The sequence below is a fragment of the Plectropomus leopardus genome, chromosome 12, assembly GCF_026936395.1.
Source record: "Plectropomus leopardus strain MGB_pleo_1.0 chromosome 12, ASM2693639v1, whole genome shotgun sequence".
NCBI classification, from domain to species: domain Eukaryota; kingdom Metazoa; phylum Chordata; class Actinopteri; order Perciformes; family Serranidae; genus Plectropomus; species Plectropomus leopardus.
Window position 1 is genome coordinate 23,454,800 of NC_142187.1, and position 19,209 is coordinate 23,474,008.

Consider the following 19,209-nt stretch of genomic DNA (forward strand, 5'->3'; position numbering starts at 1 on the left):
TGCAGAAGAAGCTTTAACTCACACACACACACACACACACACACAGAGCATGGCTTTCATTTAATGTTAGTCATCTCTCATAGATGTGTTGTTTGAAGGGTTAACTGTTTGAAACCTAAGCAAATCGGCTCGATGTCTTTGAAAAACATGGGAAGAAGGTAATGAGCAACTTAACAGTCACCCCAAAATTTGAAAAAGAAAAGAGTTTTTTTAAATATATAATTCTGATATAATAACTATAGTTTCTGGACACCCCCCCCCCTTTTTTTTTTAAGAATAATGCTGTTTTTTTTACCATGTTTGAAGAGAATCAAACCTATTTGCTCAGGTTGAAAGGCATCTGAGTGCAGCACAAGAAAAAATTATGTCGATCCAGCTTTTAAAGGGTTAATGTTCATCACACTTCCATCTGTTCAGACTCTTTAAAGTTCTAATCAACAGCCCTTTTATACAGAGATTGCATTATCTCATTATTTTCCCAATTTGCTGATATTTAAAGCTACTGTTTTTCTTCTTTGAGTTAGCTGCAAACTGCTGCTAGCTGCTTTAAAAATTTTCTACGGTGGCTCAAAACATCACACCCATCCTGCCTATGATACCATCCTGCTGTTTTTCCAGTTTTGTTACAACCCCCAATTCTGCGATTGTACCTAAAATACAGAACTGCAAGGCAGCACAATAGCAGGATATTCCAGCCTTGAAAAAGCAGTGTGAAACTGGCTGATATGCACCTGTAATCTTAAAATGTCTCCTTTGTTTTCGTACAGACAGCTGTAATGCAACAAAGTGCCTCTTCATTACATATCCTACAAAATGATTTCCACTTAGTTCATGTTGAAACTGATCCTCGGACCATGTTCAAGGATGCACTCCAAGATCGTAAAACAGTGCAAAATAATACAGTAAATGTTTTTCTGCTTTAACCAATATGCTTTAAATGTCTATATAAACTGCAAGATAACAACATGCCTCTCTTTCCCATGCTACAAAGACTTGAACATTTTTTTGCCCCAGTCTTACAGATTGTCAAGTTTGGCCCCATTGACATGAAAATATTCATACTAGCTGCAGTGTAACTTGTTTTTTCATTCTTTGGCTGAAAACAGCGAGGCGGAGAAAATTCAGAAAGTTGGCGTGGGTGTTAGCAATGCGTGAATCACACTCCAGCATGTACATGTGGTTGCAGGGGGCACAAGATGGGGAGGCCTGAGGAATTTCCAAGGGAGGAACAAGTGAGGCCAGAGGCAATGTTTTTTCCATTCGATTCCAAAGGCGTACCTGTCTGTGCAAATCAGCTACATGGAAGCGTCATTCCAAGAAACAAACGCTGAGGGCTATAACTTACTGCTAATTCACAAATAACCTATAGAAAGTAATGGGTTGTTTCTAATGTAGGCTTTCATCTGTATGCACTGGTGATGATAGGAGTAATGGCTCCGAGTCATTCTGTCGTGTTGTGTTATAACATAAAGTTGGAGCAGAAGCTATTTATCATAAAGGAAGGCTGCTTAAATTATATTGATTTTTATGAATGATTCATGTTGGCTGTTGAAAGCAGTTCAAGCTGAGTTTTTTTTGGCTTAAATTTACATTCAGGATCCATGTAACTAGACCGGTCATGTTTTTCCTGCTGGCATCGTCACATCAATGCACCACACCTCTGTGTTGTTAATGTTTCACTGTGAAGAAAAACAGAAGGCGGAGCTGAAGGAAGGATGATTACAGTATTTCTGTTGTGTCAGTGGGACTTGGGCTGATAAAGGGACTGATGGCACCTGACAAAAAAAACTAAGAGAGTTCTGGGCTTGCAGGAGAAATTTAGTGTATCATACATTTGGTCAAACAACATTATGGCACAAGATTCATAAATACAATTTGTGTGTAAAATGCACCTGCAGCCCTTGTTCGTGCTTGTATTAGTTATGAAGAACGTAAGTCCTCTTCCTTTTTCATAGGGATGGCCACTATGGATGAAATCATCTATCACAGTTGAGGTAATTTTTTTATCACCATAATTTGATCATAAGTACATTTTTCGAAAATTCATAAAACCATTTACCACTTAAATAACCCAATGGGAGTGTTATGGCTTTGTGCAATGAATGGAATACCTCTTACATTAAGGGGTTAATCACATTGATGCAAAAGTGCTGTAAAGCCAATACAGTCTTAGAGGGAACCCGATAGAATTTTTCATATTTTCTCTCATATATATGTATATATATATAGATATGTAATGTTACAATTTCAAGTGTTCATATTAAACATGGCCCAAATATCAAAAAATGAGTAAATGTATATAAAAGTAATCCCCTAGAGTAAAAACCTCAGGACAATCTTTTATTCTACTTTAAAGACAAGCTGACATCAGCTGGTGACAGGTTTCTTTTTATGGTCATCTGCACCAGGTGTGCCGCTGTAAGTGTTTCCATTATGTAACCTGCAGTGCTACATGTAGCTGCATGCTAATGTTAGGAAACCATGTAATCTTGATTGTGGATGTTGTTCATTTCTCCCAGATTTGGAACATATTCCTGCTGGAACATGTCACGTTGTGAAGATTTTGGTTGGCAAGATTTTATTGGTGATTTTTCATTATAGAAAAGGCTGCTTTACTCTGTTACATTAATTTCTTAGCTGAAACTACAGTGCTACATGTAGCTACATGCTAATGTCAGGTGAACATGTGATCTTGGCTGTAGGTGATGATTTTGTCCATGTTGATTTTGATCATATTCCTGCTAAACAGTCCAGTTATGAAGATTTTGGTTTACAAGAATTAATTGATGATTTCACAGTAGATAGTGCTGCTATACTCTGTTATATTTATCCCCCTGGCTACAATTATTGGGCAAAAATACAGAGACACAGGAGATGAATCAGAGCAGACTTGGCTTTTTTTCCACATGGTCCTCAAAGAGACAGACAATAAAGAGAGCCGCCCAGACACAGGGTGAATACAGGTGTTCCACCACAGACAGTATGCGGAAAATAAAATGTTTTTTTTTTTTTTTTTAAATTAAAGCATGTGAACATATTCTAGTAGAAACCCAAAGTTGATGTACAAACCTGGAGATGAGCAGAGTAAGTCCCATTTAAGGCTGTCCTGCTTATTGATTTGCTGCCTGATACAACTAGAGACATTAGACACCTTAGTGGAAATAGCTGAATCTCTGTTGCCTCACTGTTTTTATCCTCACACTGCCCAACCCTACTCTAGAGGGTATATTAGGTTACAGAAATGATGAGTCATTGCAGAGAAAGAGTTTGTCTCCACTCTCACCTGTCTCCACAACTGTCTCTCATAGCTGTAATGTTAAATCACAATGAGTGAGAAGAATATTGTATCAGTGATAAATACTTTAAGAAACAATGCCAAGCATGCACAACACTGTCTGTCATCCATACACGCCCCAGACAGAGTGAGTAATGATCCCCTGGCATTAACACTTCTGCACCATTAGCATTCTTCAGGGCTGAGAGGTCAGGGCTCGCTGGGAGGGCTCAAATTAACACCCTGGTGCTGAGTGGCAGCACTCTTTAGAGAAGTCACAACATTGACCCCCCACATATACACACACACACACAAACACACACACACACACACCCTCCAGCCCACCAGCCCACCAGCCATACCCCTGGCATTCCTCAGCTGTCCTCTCAAAACATGACTGCAGGCAGCACACTGGGGTCAGCAGTGTGATGCTGTCACTTTATGAATGGACTAAATTCAAATGTCATTAATCCCAATTTTGTTTTCACAGAAGTCATGAAACGGTAGTCTTTCAAGTAGCCAAAGCCTAAAAAATTGTGTACATCAGAAAGTGAATTGAATTCAGTGCAATAAATCAGAATTATATGTAATGATTTCAGCTATATCTTATTATGATGATATGATCCTGTATGATTGAATGAGCAGGTTCCAACTAAAAAACTAACAAAATAAGGAGGATTATGGAGAGTGCATTGGGGCAAATTTAATAGATTTAATCATTAACTTGATGTTTTCACATGTGACTTTGAATACATTTGTCATCCTGATACACTGATATCAGAAAATACCTGTATTAATATTGTTATCTATTTAGCAACCACATTGCCCAACCCTGTCTGTTATTACTTAAAAGGATAGTTCACCTCAAAATCAAAACTTAAAACTTAACTATTTTTCCTCATATCTGCAGTGCTATTTATCAATCTAGCCTGTTTTGATGTGCAAGATGTAAACATTAATGGCGTCATCCTTGCAAGCTCAAGCCTTTCATCCCGTCTTTTTGCACCGTGACACTATTGGGGGGTGACGTTTGGTAGAAAGAAAATAATTCCAACATGCCACTATATATATTGAAGAGAGGGCAGACACCTCTATGGACGATATTTACAACACTCAGCAACTCAAACCAAAACAATCTTGACTGATAGCCCTGCAGGTAAGAGGAAAAGTCTGTATTTTTGATTTTGGGGTGAACTGTCCCTTTAATTTCAAAAAGACATTTCAATAGTACCTTGTCTAGATGAACATTCAGTGCACCAGAGGTCAAAGCACTGTTATTTTCCCTTTCACGGTTAACCATTTTACTTCCTTGAACTCAGTGATTCCTGTAAATCTGTTAACATTTAATGACCTGCTTGCCGTTGTCTACCTGTGTGTATCCAGCTGTCCAGTCCAGTGAGGGGCGGGTGGGTGTCACACGGAGTCTGAGTCGCCAAGGAAGTGATGTCACGGATCACCCGGGCTTCTGTAACTCAGGGTGGAGTGGGACCGAAGAGTACAGGGGTCAGCGGACGTACTCCCCCTGTGTGCCACAGTCCCCGGTAAACACAGCATGTGTGAACATAGTGTTTAATGGATTTTTCCCACTTCATGATTTTATCCTGTATGTTTGTTCACATGTATGTATGTTGTTTGTTACAGCACCCCATGTTGTACAGGACTGACAGTGCTGACTACAGAGCCCAGGGCCCAGACGCTGACAGCGGGGTCGAGGCCGGGTGTGATATGACTCCGCCCACTCCTGCCTTCCCCATCTCCCCACCAACACCTTATGGTAAGTACCGTCTGTTTCCTGTGTCACTGTAAATAGGTTTCTTTAATCATTTGATCCGGCATGTACTTGTGACTCATTTGCTAGATTAAATTAAATGTCCCCGTCTTTGTGTCCTTTGTGTTGGCAGTTAAAAGTATGTCAGAATTGACTCACTTCAGGCAAACACCGTCTCCAAGCATGCAGTCTTATGGAGGCTTCAGAACAGACCAAGGTAGGTTTGAATGTCTTCTAAAAGCAGTCTGAACACATTATGGCTCACGATATATATATTTAATATCTTTAAATGTCCTCAAAAGCACTATAATTGGAAGACAGAATCAAACATTACAGTTTTTTATTTATTTATTTGTTTTTTTAACCTAGCTCCCTCTTTAATGTGAATATTGTAGGAATGATTATTGGTACTTAAAAAAATATTAACACTATTCCATTTTTGATCAGTAATCATTAGTAACGTAGATAAAAGGACTAAGCAGGTATATGGAAGTATTAAAACAAGCAGAACTGTCTGATAAGTTGAGAAAAGTACATCACTTTACTGTAATGCAACCTTTGAAATCATGAAACACCCATTTATTTCATATCATGGTATAACAATATCCAATATCTAAGACGATACAGTCTCATATCTCGATACGATATAATATCTTTGTATCGCCTGGCTCTAAAACACAGCATATGAACACATTGTGGAAGTTCCTCAGTCAGAAGGAAGAAATTGGTCTTTCCCTGTCAACATAAAAGCAGTGTTTAAGAATAGACTCTGGGAAACATAGCATAGAAAACAGTTCTCTATGTAATTTGACAGCATATATTTAAAATGCAGAAATGTCATTCCATTGTGAACTAAAAATATGAATCTTTTGACCTTTTTCTATGCCTATGGATTTGAGGCACCTTATCATAGAAATTCAAACAGTTGACCCAGTTACTGAGGAACAACAAATAAAAACTTTAGACTGTTTTCTTTGTGCAAAGGCTCTTAACATTTCCCCCTGTGTTCCTATTAACTTGTGTTTTTCCATTCGACCAATTAAAGCTAGTGAGTGACAAAAGACACGCAGTGAGTGGGAGGTAATTGCCAGAGTCCTCTTTCATGTCTGCTCTGTGACTGCATGTTTGAATCCACTATCTCATTAGAACGCAGCTATTTCAGCTCCCTCTTGCTTTACCTAATAATGGTGACATTGTTGTTTGTGGAAATTTAGTGGTTTTTGAGACAGAGGTTTGAAAACAAAGACGTCTCATAAATGTGAATGCAGGGAGATTCCTACCCAGTCTCTGCCCTTCAGGTTTGGTTTTTGGAGAATGTCTGCGTGGTCAAGGCCTGGGGAGAAAACTATTTTAGACATAGAAGTGTTGTTCTTCAGATTAACACTGTGCCTTTTTTGTTTCCTTCTTGTGTATGTGTTTTCTTTTGTGGTGTTTATCTGAGGTGGAACACACCCTGGCTTTAGGATTGTCAGAGATGGGAAGACGTGTGTATTTATAGCTCTTTTGAAGTACCAGCATTTGTGGACTTTGATATAAAATCCTTTCGTTTTTTATATTGGTTACTCAACATTTATCATAAAACTGATTATATAGCCTAATTGATTTAGCACCTATTTGCTGACGTGTATGTTGCACCTTTGGCCATTTAAATAATGGGTAGGTTTGGTACTTTTTTTTGTGTCTAGGTGACTTATGGGGAAAAACAATTTTTGAAATTGGTCCAGTATGGAGTGACAGGGCTGCAGCTGGCAGCCAGGAAATTTTGGGGCATGTTTGCACAGTTAATGTGCATCTTAAAGGGACTGCTTTTGTCAATGTCAGACTCATATTATTATTCCAGGTGTCTAACTACTTATGAAAAGGATCCCTACAGAAAACGTCTTGTTAAAGAGTAAGATTTTTTTTTTTTAAGCAGAGAAAAACCCTGAAATCACCATCACAAACGCACCAGACTCCATATCAATAACCTGAAATTTCATCAACATAAAACACGTTTCACTCAAAGTCAATAGAAACAAAGTCAAACTCATAAAAAACATTTTCGTTTGTCTTTTCATTTATTTCAACAATCTCTTAATTGTCTTAATTTAACCCTTAATTCATGCAGTTAGACGTGAAAATATGTACTGTGATTTTTGGGCTGTTTCTGGTTAAATAAAAAGTATCTTACTCTTTAACAAAAAGGTATTTCTCTGTAGGGATCCTTTCCAAAATGTTGTCAGACACTTGTAATAACAATTTGAGCCTGTCAGTGGCAAAAATAAGCACTTTTAGTTGATGCAAAATTATGGTTGTTCCTATTAGCCACTTAGACACCAAAATCTGGGAAAATAGGGTCCAGTTTTAAAAAAAAACAGAGGTTACCCCTTTAGTTAGCTGTGTTTTGTGTGGCATGTTATTGGATCAGCATTGTCACAGAGGCGTAAGATTGTTCTAGTAGGGAACTTCCCATATACATATGGATAATCTCTCCATGAACTTAACCTTTCCTCTAATTTTCGTTCGAGGTTGACTTCTCGTGGACTTGTTTCCATAGTGATCTACAGTATGTCTAAAGGTTGCAGGGCCTGGGAGCAGATCTGTGCCCCCGCTGTGCCTCTTACTACTTCAGACACCCAGGCAAGAATCGCAACATTCAGTCCTGCCACATCTCCATGGTTACTGTGGGTCAGGAGGCATGACACAAAAAAACTTTTCTTCCCCCATGAAAGTGTCTCTGTGTACACAGAGGGGAAACAGGGACATGAAGAAACCAGCCACTCTTTCAGCTTTGCACCTCTCGTTCCTATAAAAGTAACTCAAAGAGAACTTTGCTGTGAAGCGAGAGTTGGAACATGAGCTTTTAGATTTGGGGCTGTCAGTGGCTTCAGGCTATGACTGATTGCAATTAAAGCTCTTAGATAATTATGTCAGTGGGCGTTTAATTTCCAGCTGAAATGGAGTCTGATTTGTTGACTCCGTGGGTTGTGGCAGGGGTAATTGGTGATTGGATTTATAGAGATAGATGGCCTGGTTCAAGGCCATGTGGACAGTTTTCATCTCATTTCAAATCCAAAATTTATTGTTTGTTGCTGGACAGAACCCAGAGTTCTTTCCCGCATTTTTCTTTTTTTGCACATTTCATGGCCAGTTTTTTCATAGTTGTTCTTGTTACAAAAAGTTTATTTATGCCTATTTTAACTCTCTGTCTGTAATTCGTGTCTCTCACACAGAACCCCGGGGATATCCAGAGATGATCAGTCATGTTGGAGTTGACGGTTTATCAGACTCCTCCATCAACTGCCACAGGACGCTAAGTGCTACACACTCTGCCTCTATTGTTGGGACCCATAAGTGGACAGACAGGTACAGATCTGTCCTATCCACAACCTTTGAGCAGGGCTGATCATTTTTTATGAAGTGCTCCAGGCTTGAGTCCTAAAACCTGGAAATGAGTTAGCATTTCAGCACTCCCGCGTCCCTCGACTTAAAGGTTTTTTGAATGGACTTTTGGTTAGAAGCCTGAAATAAGGTCTGTGGTTATCACAAGCTAACAAGACTTTCACATTTTGTTCTGCAACATGAAATTCGTCAGTAAATAACCCACTTGTGAATTTTGAAGGATTTATGTGTGGTAAAAAAGGCAGTTGCTAAATGAGATTACAGAACGTTATAGCGACAAACACGGCTTACAGCACCGCTGTGTTAGGGATGTTAAGGCATGGTGTTGTTCGTCGATAGCCTAACGTTAGTTTTTTATTTCTGGTGATTGCATTCGGGCTTCAGAAATCATAACCATAAATGATAAAAACAGACATTTGAGAAAATAGTTGAAATATTGCAACATTTTTTTACACTTGGCTGAGGTGGTGGTGGTTACAAAACAGCGTGACGAAGTGCGCCTTGGCAATCGAATGATGACGGACATAAAGCATGTGACTAAAAGATATGGCAGCAGATGAAAACATCAGTTCTGTGTGGAGGGATGGAGACTTTGATGTTCCATAAAACTGATACATGACAGAAACTGAAGTGCAACATTTCCACATTTTTCCATTGCTTGAGATTTTACCGGCATTGTCATGGTTTTCTTCTTCTTCAATGGTTTAATGGCATCTGATGAAAGAACTTGTACCATCAGCAGTTCTTGATGCACACAATAGAAGTGCTTTAATTTGTTTTCTTTTGCAGATTTTCTGAAAATGTGATTAAGATGTGTGCTACATTTAAAAAGAAGCTTTACCAATGTGTATTTTCTGTATGTTTTTGACCTTTCTTTTTTTCTGTTGACTGAAGTTCATCCACAAACCAGTCCTGGCCAGAGCATCCCGTCCTGAGCCGCCACTCATCTCTGAGCAGTTACCCCTCTACCAGACAACCGCCGCCACACTCCATGTCACTGGACTATGGCCACCACTCTCCTCCCCTGCACCACCCCCACATCCACCCTGCTCCCAACGCCCACAGCTCACCCCGAAGCAGCCAGCGAAGTCGTATGGCTCGCTACGCTCACAGCCACAGTCCTGCTCAAAGCTTCGAGGAGCAGGATGACTCGGGTCTCGGCTACGGCATGGACTGTCCAAACACCACCTCCAATCTGCTGGGAAATGGAGGCATGGACAGGGAACTTTTGACCTCCATGGACGGGCAGAGTCAGTTACAGCTGCCCCAGATGCAGCCCCCACTTCTGCCAGAGAAGAAGAGGACGTCGGATGGGGAACATTCGCTGGGAACAGCGTCTCCAGCCCTCAGCGGGTTCTCGAGTCCTCACAGTGGGAGCTCCCTGAGTATTCCCTTCCCCAACGTGTTGCCTGACCTCTCGGCTCAGACGCTGGGCACAGTCTCACCTCTGCCCGGTAAGCTACAGTCATCGTATGAAGCTATGTCCTCATTGATAACCCCACACAAATTAATATTGTACTGATTATTTGGCTGATAATTGCGTGTTTTCCAGATGTGCTGGCCGGCAAGCAGGTCACTGTAAAATTTGTGCAGGACACATCAAAATTCTGGTACAAGCCAGATATCTCAAGGGATCAAGGTAGGCTCCAAGTTTCCACTTTTGTTCCAGAGTAATAAATTCAAAAGAAACTTTTTTGCAGAATTACTGAGCATTTTCACAATTATCTTTCTCCTCACTCAGCCATCTCAGTCTTGAAGGACAAGGAGCCTGGTTGCTTCATCGTGCGGGACAGTCATTCCTTCAGAGGGGCTTATGGACTGGCAATGAAGGTGGCTACTCCACCACCTTCAGTTCTCCAACAGACCAAGAAAGGTACGGTATATTAGGATGACAAACTTTTTGTTTGAAAAGTCTAGGATTTAGTGGCATCTAGCGGCGAGGTCGCAGAACTGAAACTTCTCCAGTGTGCTCAGCGTGAAGAACTACAATGGCCGATGTAAAAACGTGAGTGGACTTGTCTAGAGCCAGTTTTTTATTGTCCAAAGAAAAAACATGGCACACTCTATGGAAGATATTTGTATGTCGATAAAAAAAACTGGACACCTGAACAAAATCAACAAAATCAGTACAACAATTTGAGATTTAACAACATGTAATCCACCCCCACACCTCACCCCCCAAAATAAGTGAATAAATGAGTAAATAAAATAAAATAAACAAAAAATAATAAATAATAGATAAATAAAATGAAATAAAATAAATGTATGAAAAGCAAAGAAATATGATAAAATGAATAAAAGTCTAGGTTGAGTATTGTGTTGATATTCATACGGTAATACACCTTAGTTTAAGTTCATATTACATTAATGTACAAATGTTAACATTAAAAAAAAAATTGACATATCTGGACCGTGCAGAGGTTACCTTATAGTATATATCCTGGTGCTTCTATTATGTGGGCTAAGTCAAAGTAACACTGAAACATTTTTAAAAATACCAATATTAACTGGCTTTCAATGACTCTCATGTCTGTGAAATGTAGAGCTGAAGTCAGGATGTGGCTAGCCAAGCTTAGCATAAGACTGGAAGATGGACAAAACAGCCAACCTCACTTGGTCAAACACAAACAAACAAACAAACAAACAAACAAAAAAGTCCACTAAGTCTGCAGAATGACAAACAAAAAACAAGAAGTTTATTTCTTGAAAGGTGAAATGATTCCTTGAGTAATCACAATGAAGATATTAGAGATTGGTTCAGCTGTACAGATTTCCTGGGAATCATCCATCACACACTCACACACAAAGCCGTCTACAGTTACAGCCCACTGTACTCGTCTTAATGCTGGAACATGAGAGCGTGTTGTGTGTGAGAGCTTTTCGATGTGTTTCTCTCCTGGGCATCATCGGGATAGAGCCAAACAGACCCCCTTCTGCCTGATAGTCTTAGATGTACAGCTAATGTTTCACCGCTTAACAAAGGATGTGCCGGGTCCAAGAGATCCCAGGGCCGTCTCCTGGGAGGCTGTCTGCCCCACATAACTCTGTCTGATATGGAGGTAATACCCAGGGACTGGGGTCAAAACAGGATGCTCGCTTATTTACTTACATTTTGGTATAGCAAATGAGTTGAGTTGAGTTGAGTTGAGCAAATTAAAAACTGCATAAAATCCAGTAGAATTAAAGAACCCCCCCCCCCAAAAAAAACCCTCAAATCATATGGACATACAAACAGACCCCCTTCAACTTGACAAAAACAAACAAACAATAACAAAAGCGAAAAAACAAAACCCTTAAAACTAACATTTTACAGTAAAATAAAACAAAAGACAAATTAAATCAAAGAGCAAAAAAAAGTAATCAGTGAGTAAACATTTATCCAACAAAATACAAGAATTTCATAGAACACATTACAAAGTGTAAATGAAAAAAATAAAAATAATAATTAAACATCATGAATTAAAGTAATGATAATTTCCTTTTAATTTTTTTTGAAAGATTCTTGATAAGGTGTACTTAATCATTCCACATCTGTGAACCTTGATATCCGAATACTGACCACGTTTCGATTTTGTTATTCAGCAAATGATGTGGAGGGATTTCTTTGGAAAGAGGAATCCGGCCGAACGTTCTCTGGCCGTGTTTCAACGTGAAAACAAAGGCTGATTGAGTGATGATAGAGATTCACTCATCACTATTTCAGGACCAGAGGACATGAAATCTGACAATATGTATCAGAAAGTTATCAAGTGTATTTTCAGTCAAAAGCAACACATGAGGCCCCAAAGGATGCCTTCATGCCCTCCTACACCAGCCCACCATGGCGCCCAACCCTTTAATTGTTATCTCCCACTCACACCTGTCCTTTTGTTTGTCTTCACCCCTACGCAGTCCAACGGCACCTGTGGTGACATCTTGACACGGTGCTTCTCCACACTTTCAGCTCAGGGCATTGTGGTTCCTTCTAAGTGTGAAACCCAACCCACCTTAAGGAGCGGGCCTTTCTCTGAGCCTTTGTGTGGAGACATTCCTCACATAGACTCCTCCTGCCCCCTCAGAGGCGCTTCTGTTGAATCATAATCCCATTAATCTCTGGGGAGATTGAGTGTAGCGATTTAATGTGTTTTATGTAACTCTTCAAGGCTGGGAAATTTCATGTTGCACTGAGATAAATGCTTGGAGCGGTTATTTGGGTCAGAGTGAATCTAGGGTGTCAGATGGAGGACAGATTTGCTAAAACAGACCACAGACTGTTAAGAGGAGTCAATAATTTCTTGTATTTTTGTCTGTACTACTTTTCAAACAGGAGGCGATCTGTCCAATGAGTTAGTCCGCCACTTCCTGATCGAGTGTACCCAGAAAGGAGTGCGGTTGAAGGGTTGCCCCAATGAGCCATACTTTGGTGAGTGCAAGTTCTGTTAAAACATCTCTCTTTGCAGCTGGTTAACAAGAGGGACACCAGCCGGCTGTTTGACTTCACTGCACAAAGTGAAGGACTTCACACACCACACTGCCCTCTATTGGTGTGTGGCGCATTGTACCACTAGCTGCTGACTGATAATGTCATCTCCAGCATAACATGACAGGTTATTGCACATTTTACACTGCCTGCTGATGTTGCATATTTTTATGTGTCATTTTTAACTAGAATGATAATATTTTCCTCTCACCTGACTTGTAGTTGTATGTTTTGTTTTGTTTTGTTTTGCTTTCATTTGTGATATCTGTGTTTTTCCTTTCTCTCACTTTTAGACATACCATATAAAAAGTATGCATGTGACAGTTGCAGAAGTTATGCAGAATTTTTGTGTACTCATGCCCAAAAGTAGAGCTATTTAGTGATAGAGTGACTTCAGAATTGACCGAATCATTAGGGTATATAGTCTCCAAGAAGCATTTAAAAGATGTATTTATTTATTTATTTTTAATTATTTATTTAATCCATTTTTTTTTACTTATGTTGGTTTTTTTTTTGGTTTTTTTTACTAAAGGGGTGCTGAAGGAAGGTAATTGAAGATAATTATAAGAACTTGAAAACAGAAACAGACAGTGGTTAAATAGAGTTCAGGAAATATTTTTGAAGGAAAGAATGGGTTATTCTCAAAGAGAGAACAGCAGATTAGTCTAACAGAAAATGGGAAAAATGAATAAAGTTTACAAATAAAGATATCATTACTGTATGATTTTATTGACAATAATGAAACGTTTTATGAGCAATTAGTACTGTATAATAGATTATAGGACATACATTTTAACACTATTTAACTAAACTTGCAGACTACATTGTGCATGCAGCACTACATGCAGCATTACATTAAGCACAGGCTCTGCACATTTGGAAGCTAAGACTGCAGACATTTAACAAATGTAAGTGGGTCTAATTAGCATGACCAGCTGTAGCCAAAAAAAGAGCAACACTCACCTAAAAAGGGACAAATATGCTAAAAAACATTTAATATGTAACCTATTGTACTTACAGTTTATTGGATGCACACAAAGGCCAGAGCAAGGTCAATAATTAATTATTAATCAATAGTTCTGATGCTGTGTTTTTGTCTTAGTTTTGTTTGTATAAAAGCAGTAAAGATGATAAAAAAAACTGTTATGCACTCCTGCAGTTTACAGTTAAAGACAAAATACTGTTGTTGCAGTATATCATCAAATCTCTTTGTAATATTGATGTGATATCTTTTTTGTTTTATAGGAAGTTTAACTGCGTTGGTCTGCCAGCATTCAATCACCCCGCTGGCCCTGCCCTGCAAACTTATCATACCTGACAGAGGTAAACGCCCAACACTCAGTCACAGATCTATCTTTGTAGAGGAAAACATGGTCACACTATAAAGTAAACATTATTTTGGCTTTGCGGCTACATATATCTGTCTGTCTGCTAACCCGTCTGGCCGTTTAGTCATTTTATTTATTTATAAAGCTGTTGTGGTTTTCACCCGAGAATCTCCCTGACTATTTTTTTTTTTTACCTTTCTTGTTCACAGATCCTCTTGAAGATGTTGTGGAGACTACCTCACAATCAGTCACCAACTCTGCTGCTGAGCTGCTAAAACAGGGTGCAGGTAATCAGACGTCTAAGATCACTTTCCTTGAATAGACATTATGACAAAGCAATGATGGCACTGCGCATAAACACAGACACAATCCTTATGTGCAACTCTGTCACACACAATTTTCCCAGTCCTGTTATTATGGACTGTGGGACTTGGTTACTCAATATGAGAGGCGGAGCCAGATGCTGTAAGCACTCGGGGCTCCATAACAATTTTTCAAGACATTTGAGACAATAGAACGGCTAAGAATGTGTACAACATTTTGGAAAAACATGCTAGTTCTCAAAGAAAAAACATCACCCTCTAGAGCGTACATCATATTTTGTATCTAGTTGTTTATCAACTTCATTCATCTACACAGCAAAAGTTGAGGATGTCAAATTTTCACTCTTGACACCTAAAAGAGGCCAAATTGTTGCTATTTTTAAATCACGTCACAGGTAGGGTAGGAATTTGGCTAAACGTCTAATTATTATAATATGTTGCACGATTATGATAGAAATTATAATAATTGTTTTGTTTAAAACTGACATCAAGGTTGTTTTAATGGATGTGTGAGCTGATACAGGACAAGGGACAGGGATTCAGTGATGAGACAATAGCAGCATTGACCGTCTTGGCCTTCATGCATTCATTGTACTGCAGTTAAGGGTGATTTTTCAGGTGGCTGAACAAGCTAGTTGTGTTGCTTAGTGTAACACCACTTGCCCTAAATCTGAAATACTTACAAACAATACTTTAAGGGACTAGCTCTTTGCCTTCTGCTCAAGACATTTGATTTTCATTTTGCCTTTCTGCTCTCTTGTATATTACTATTTTACGCTTGACTGAAGCTGCAACATTCAATAAAGTTTTCACAGGCGAAGCAGGGTGCACACAGTATATCTTGCACTCTTACGCTTATTTTGCAGTTCCCAAAATGTATGCAGTAGAAACAAGGCTGGCTCTTATTTTAGGGAGTGCTTGATTTGATATGTGGCAGAGTTTCTATGAAACGTCAATATCACAGTTGATCGTGTTCATTTAATTATGGGAAGCCAAAATCGTGATTGAGATTCATAGTTCACAGAATTCATTTTTAGCTGACAAGTCTACATTTAAATCAATGCCGTAATGATCTGGACTGCTCTAATTTCAAATCAGTGATCCCCAGCAAAGCCAAGTAAATGTGGTCTTCAGTGGTCTGAATTACTCTACATATGCTCCACAGTTATTTTCATCTGTGTGTTCCTTCAGCCTGTAATGTGTGGTACCTGGGCTCTGTGGAGATGGAGTCTCTAACAGGCGTCCAGGCGGTGCAGAAAGCCACCACAATGTCTCTGAGCTCCAACCCCCCACCAACCTCCACTGTAGTTCACTTCAAGGTGTCGTCCCAAGGAATCACGCTCACTGACAACCAGAGGAAGTGAGTACCACACAAGCATATTCACTACATACACACTAGAGACGAGTACTGGCAAGAATCTGGTGATCATTTTTACCAAAAATTGATAAAGTATCACATAACATGATATTGCAATACTCAAATGTATCAATATTTTACTTACACCCCTAATACACACATGCAGAGACCTTTTTCTCACAATAACCACCATCTGTCCCCTTTAGGCTGTTCTTCAGGAGGCATTACAATGTCAATACAGTCATATTTTGTGCGTTGGACCCTCAAGATAGAAAGTAAGTATTGGTCATTTTAAGTTTGAAAACTCGTTATTTAAAGGTCCCATAGTATGCCAGTTTTAAGATTCAGACTTGTATTGGGGATTTCTACTGAAACTTGATTTCATGCCTTTATGCTCAAAAACGCTTTATACTCCTCAAACTGTCTGCGCTGGAACACCTGTATTCACCTTCTGTATGAAACGCTTAGTTTTAGCGCCTGTCTCTTTAAGTCCTCCTCTTGAAAAAATCCCACTTCTCTAATTGGTCAGCGTTTCTGTGTCTTTCACATTTGCACTCTCGTCATCTCTGCAGATGGGGAATGACTATGATGACAGTACAGGGGCAGTTTCTCCTGTTCTATAGTTGTGACATCACAACTTCACGGATATCCTGATGGCTCGTTTAAAGGCACAGTTCCTGAGTACGGACTGTGCCCACTCTTTGTTGCATTTTGATACTTTCACAGTGTTTATATAGCACCTATACCCGTTTTGTTTTGTTTTTTTGTTTTAAGACATGATTATCAGACATTTTTATAATATGGGATCTCTCAGAAGTTGTGTGACAAAATATATCCTGGAAAATGTCAGCAACAGTGAAAATGATGTCTTTCGTACATCGTCACTGCTAATTTTGAATGTGCAGTTGGAAAGTTCTACCAAGCCAATAACAGTCTTCCTTTCACTGCTTACAGGTGGAAAAAAGAGGGCTGCCCTTCAGCAAAGTAAGGAAATGATTATTACTTTTATTTTGCTAAAACCAGAGAAGCATTACAGCAGTTCTTTTTAAAGGAACCTGGTCACTTTGAGGCAGACGACAGTCCTGCTATTAACTGTTTTTTCTCCGCCTCTGCAGGATATTTGGCTTTGTGGCGAGGAAAACTGGCACTTCCATGGACAATGTGTGTCACCTGTTTGCAGAGCATGACCCTGAGCAGCCAGCAAGTGCTATTGTCAACTTTGTTTCCAAGGTGATGATTGGCTCGCAGAAGAGTAAGTAGGCGTCGGACTGAGCCAAACACCTGGACAGACTTTAACTGAGAGTAGAAACAAGAAATAAAGACTGAAAGGCTGAACAAAGGACAAAATGTAAGGACTGAAGATAATGACGTTAACCTCGGATATTAACGGGATGTTACATACATAATGATCACTTACCAGCAGGATGTTTGATTACATCAGTCAGTAGAAAACTGTACTATGCTGTCATTTTTCTTTCCTGTAAAATGAACTGTAAAGTAGCCAAGAGAGAAAAAAACAAAATCAGAAGAAACATATATCCACTACAGCTGTTGTGTCTTATACAGTTAGTTATTATTTTAAGTACATAAAACACATAACACAAAGGCTGCTTTTTTATTTGTAGTGTTTTTATGGACAAATCAAGACAAATGTACCATGTTGCATGTTTTTTTTTCTAATATTTAACCAAAACAAACTTCATTTAAGCTATTTAAATTGTAGTCAGTGCAGTATTTTGTTGTGGATTTTAGGATGGTGGAAAAGGAGTGCAGCAATTCTGTATAAATTGGACTTTGGGACAGGCTACATATCATACAGGATTTATTTTATTTTATCTATGCAATGTAAATGTTTATTTTTTTAAACCACGGCTTTCTGTACATGCGCAGCATGAATGTGGCTTTTCTGAACCTGTTAAATAATTTCCTTCTTAAGATGTATGTGAATATGACCACTTTCTAAGCGACATTCTAATGAAATTGTGTGTGTGTCTGTGTGTGTGTGTGTGTGTGTGTGTGTGTGTGTGTGTGTGTGTGTGTTGAAATGAGAGAAACCATAGAAAAATATTTTAATTAAACCCTAATATATATTCATTTGACATGAGTTGGTTAAAAACACATCAGTACTTTGTTTAGAAGATAGTGCAAGTGGCATTCCACTCACAGCTGCCAAATTTGACTTAATTTTGCCCTCTTTTGAGGGTTTCATGGCCACTACCAGCACTGCAGTGTTTCAAAAAATATCAGTATCCTACATTTTGTACGTTTTATTTGAATTTAAAAGAAGACAGGCTGCTATAAGGAGCGAGTAAATGCTGCAATTGTGTTTGTGTTTTAAAGGTTTTTAGAAGAAAGAAAAGTGCTCAGTGCTGGCATTGCACCAATAAATATGGGATTTGCTACCTTAGTCATCTGTCAGTGACATACACAGTATACTTTTTTCTGGGACCAACATAAAGCTAAAGCTGTTTATTACTTCAGTCGAGTGCTTGTTGACGTTGTATATGAGATGAAGACCATAAAACCTTATTCGTTTCACAGAGAGGGACCTATGGCCACAATACAGTTTTATTGGTATTCTTACATTGATTATGTACACATTTGTTGTTTTGTTATCTATTATTTGTACCTCATACTTATCTCATACAATACTGTGCCTCTGTGTATAACATGCTACATGTAAACAGTTTATATGTATATTGATATGGCATTGTTTGATGTGTTCTGTAAATAAACAAGACAAAACATGTATTTAAACTTTGTGATTCGCTCGTCATAACCAGGACCAGTTGGCGAGTGGGTACCAACAAACAGTGATCTGTTTGTGATGTACACTTCAGTTTTGTCAAGAACTAACCAAACAAAATATAATGTTTTGGTTTTTGTGGTGTACGAGAACAGGTTTACATGCTTTAATGCTTAAAAAACATATCATGTGTCTTATACTGCCCTTTCCTGCTGCATGTGTTTGAAATAGACTGTCTGAGTTTATGTCCCGCCTCCTTAGAAGCCCAGTCTGCTCTGATTGGTCAGCTGGCTCTGTATCTCCCACACTCTGTTGTGATTGGTGCATGCTTAGGGTGTGTGTCGGAAATGTCATGCCCCTTACCTCAACCAGCCTTTAGCCCCAGAGGCTACCCAAGGAGCTAAAAACACCACTAGCAATGGCATCAATTACTCTATACCAAGTCTGACCCTGACAGTAAAGAAATGCAAGCAGGTAGACCCGAATCACCTTAGCAACAAAGGCTGGAGTCTGATGTTTCACTGTGGTAAGTTTATATTTTGTAGCTGTCTTATATTTCAGATGTAAAATGAC

The 19,209-nt window shown here is 39.0% G+C and overlaps 1 protein-coding gene across 2 annotated transcripts in view; it reads left to right on the forward strand.

The window, feature by feature from the left end:
• The window catches only part of LOC121951415 (tensin-3-like), a 44,992-nt gene extending 26,351 nt beyond the window's left edge, over positions 1-18,641 (forward strand). For both annotated transcript variants that reach the window (XM_042497733.2, XM_042497735.2), the window contains 14 exons: positions 4,658-4,815; positions 4,916-5,048; positions 5,176-5,259; positions 8,255-8,387; positions 9,318-9,877; positions 9,976-10,062; positions 10,165-10,296; positions 12,730-12,825; positions 14,128-14,205; positions 14,420-14,497; positions 15,725-15,893; positions 16,097-16,165; positions 16,845-16,874; positions 17,006-18,641. In XM_042497733.2, the coding sequence (XP_042353667.1) occupies positions 4,658-4,815; positions 4,916-5,048; positions 5,176-5,259; positions 8,255-8,387; positions 9,318-9,877; positions 9,976-10,062; positions 10,165-10,296; positions 12,730-12,825; positions 14,128-14,205; positions 14,420-14,497; positions 15,725-15,893; positions 16,097-16,165; positions 16,845-16,874; positions 17,006-17,150 (1,952 nt within the window). In that variant the 3' untranslated portion in view covers positions 17,151-18,641. The remainder of the gene's footprint in view (positions 1-4,657; positions 4,816-4,915; positions 5,049-5,175; positions 5,260-8,254; positions 8,388-9,317; positions 9,878-9,975; positions 10,063-10,164; positions 10,297-12,729; positions 12,826-14,127; positions 14,206-14,419; positions 14,498-15,724; positions 15,894-16,096; positions 16,166-16,844; positions 16,875-17,005) is intronic.
• The last annotated feature ends 568 nt before the right edge of the window (positions 18,642-19,209 follow it).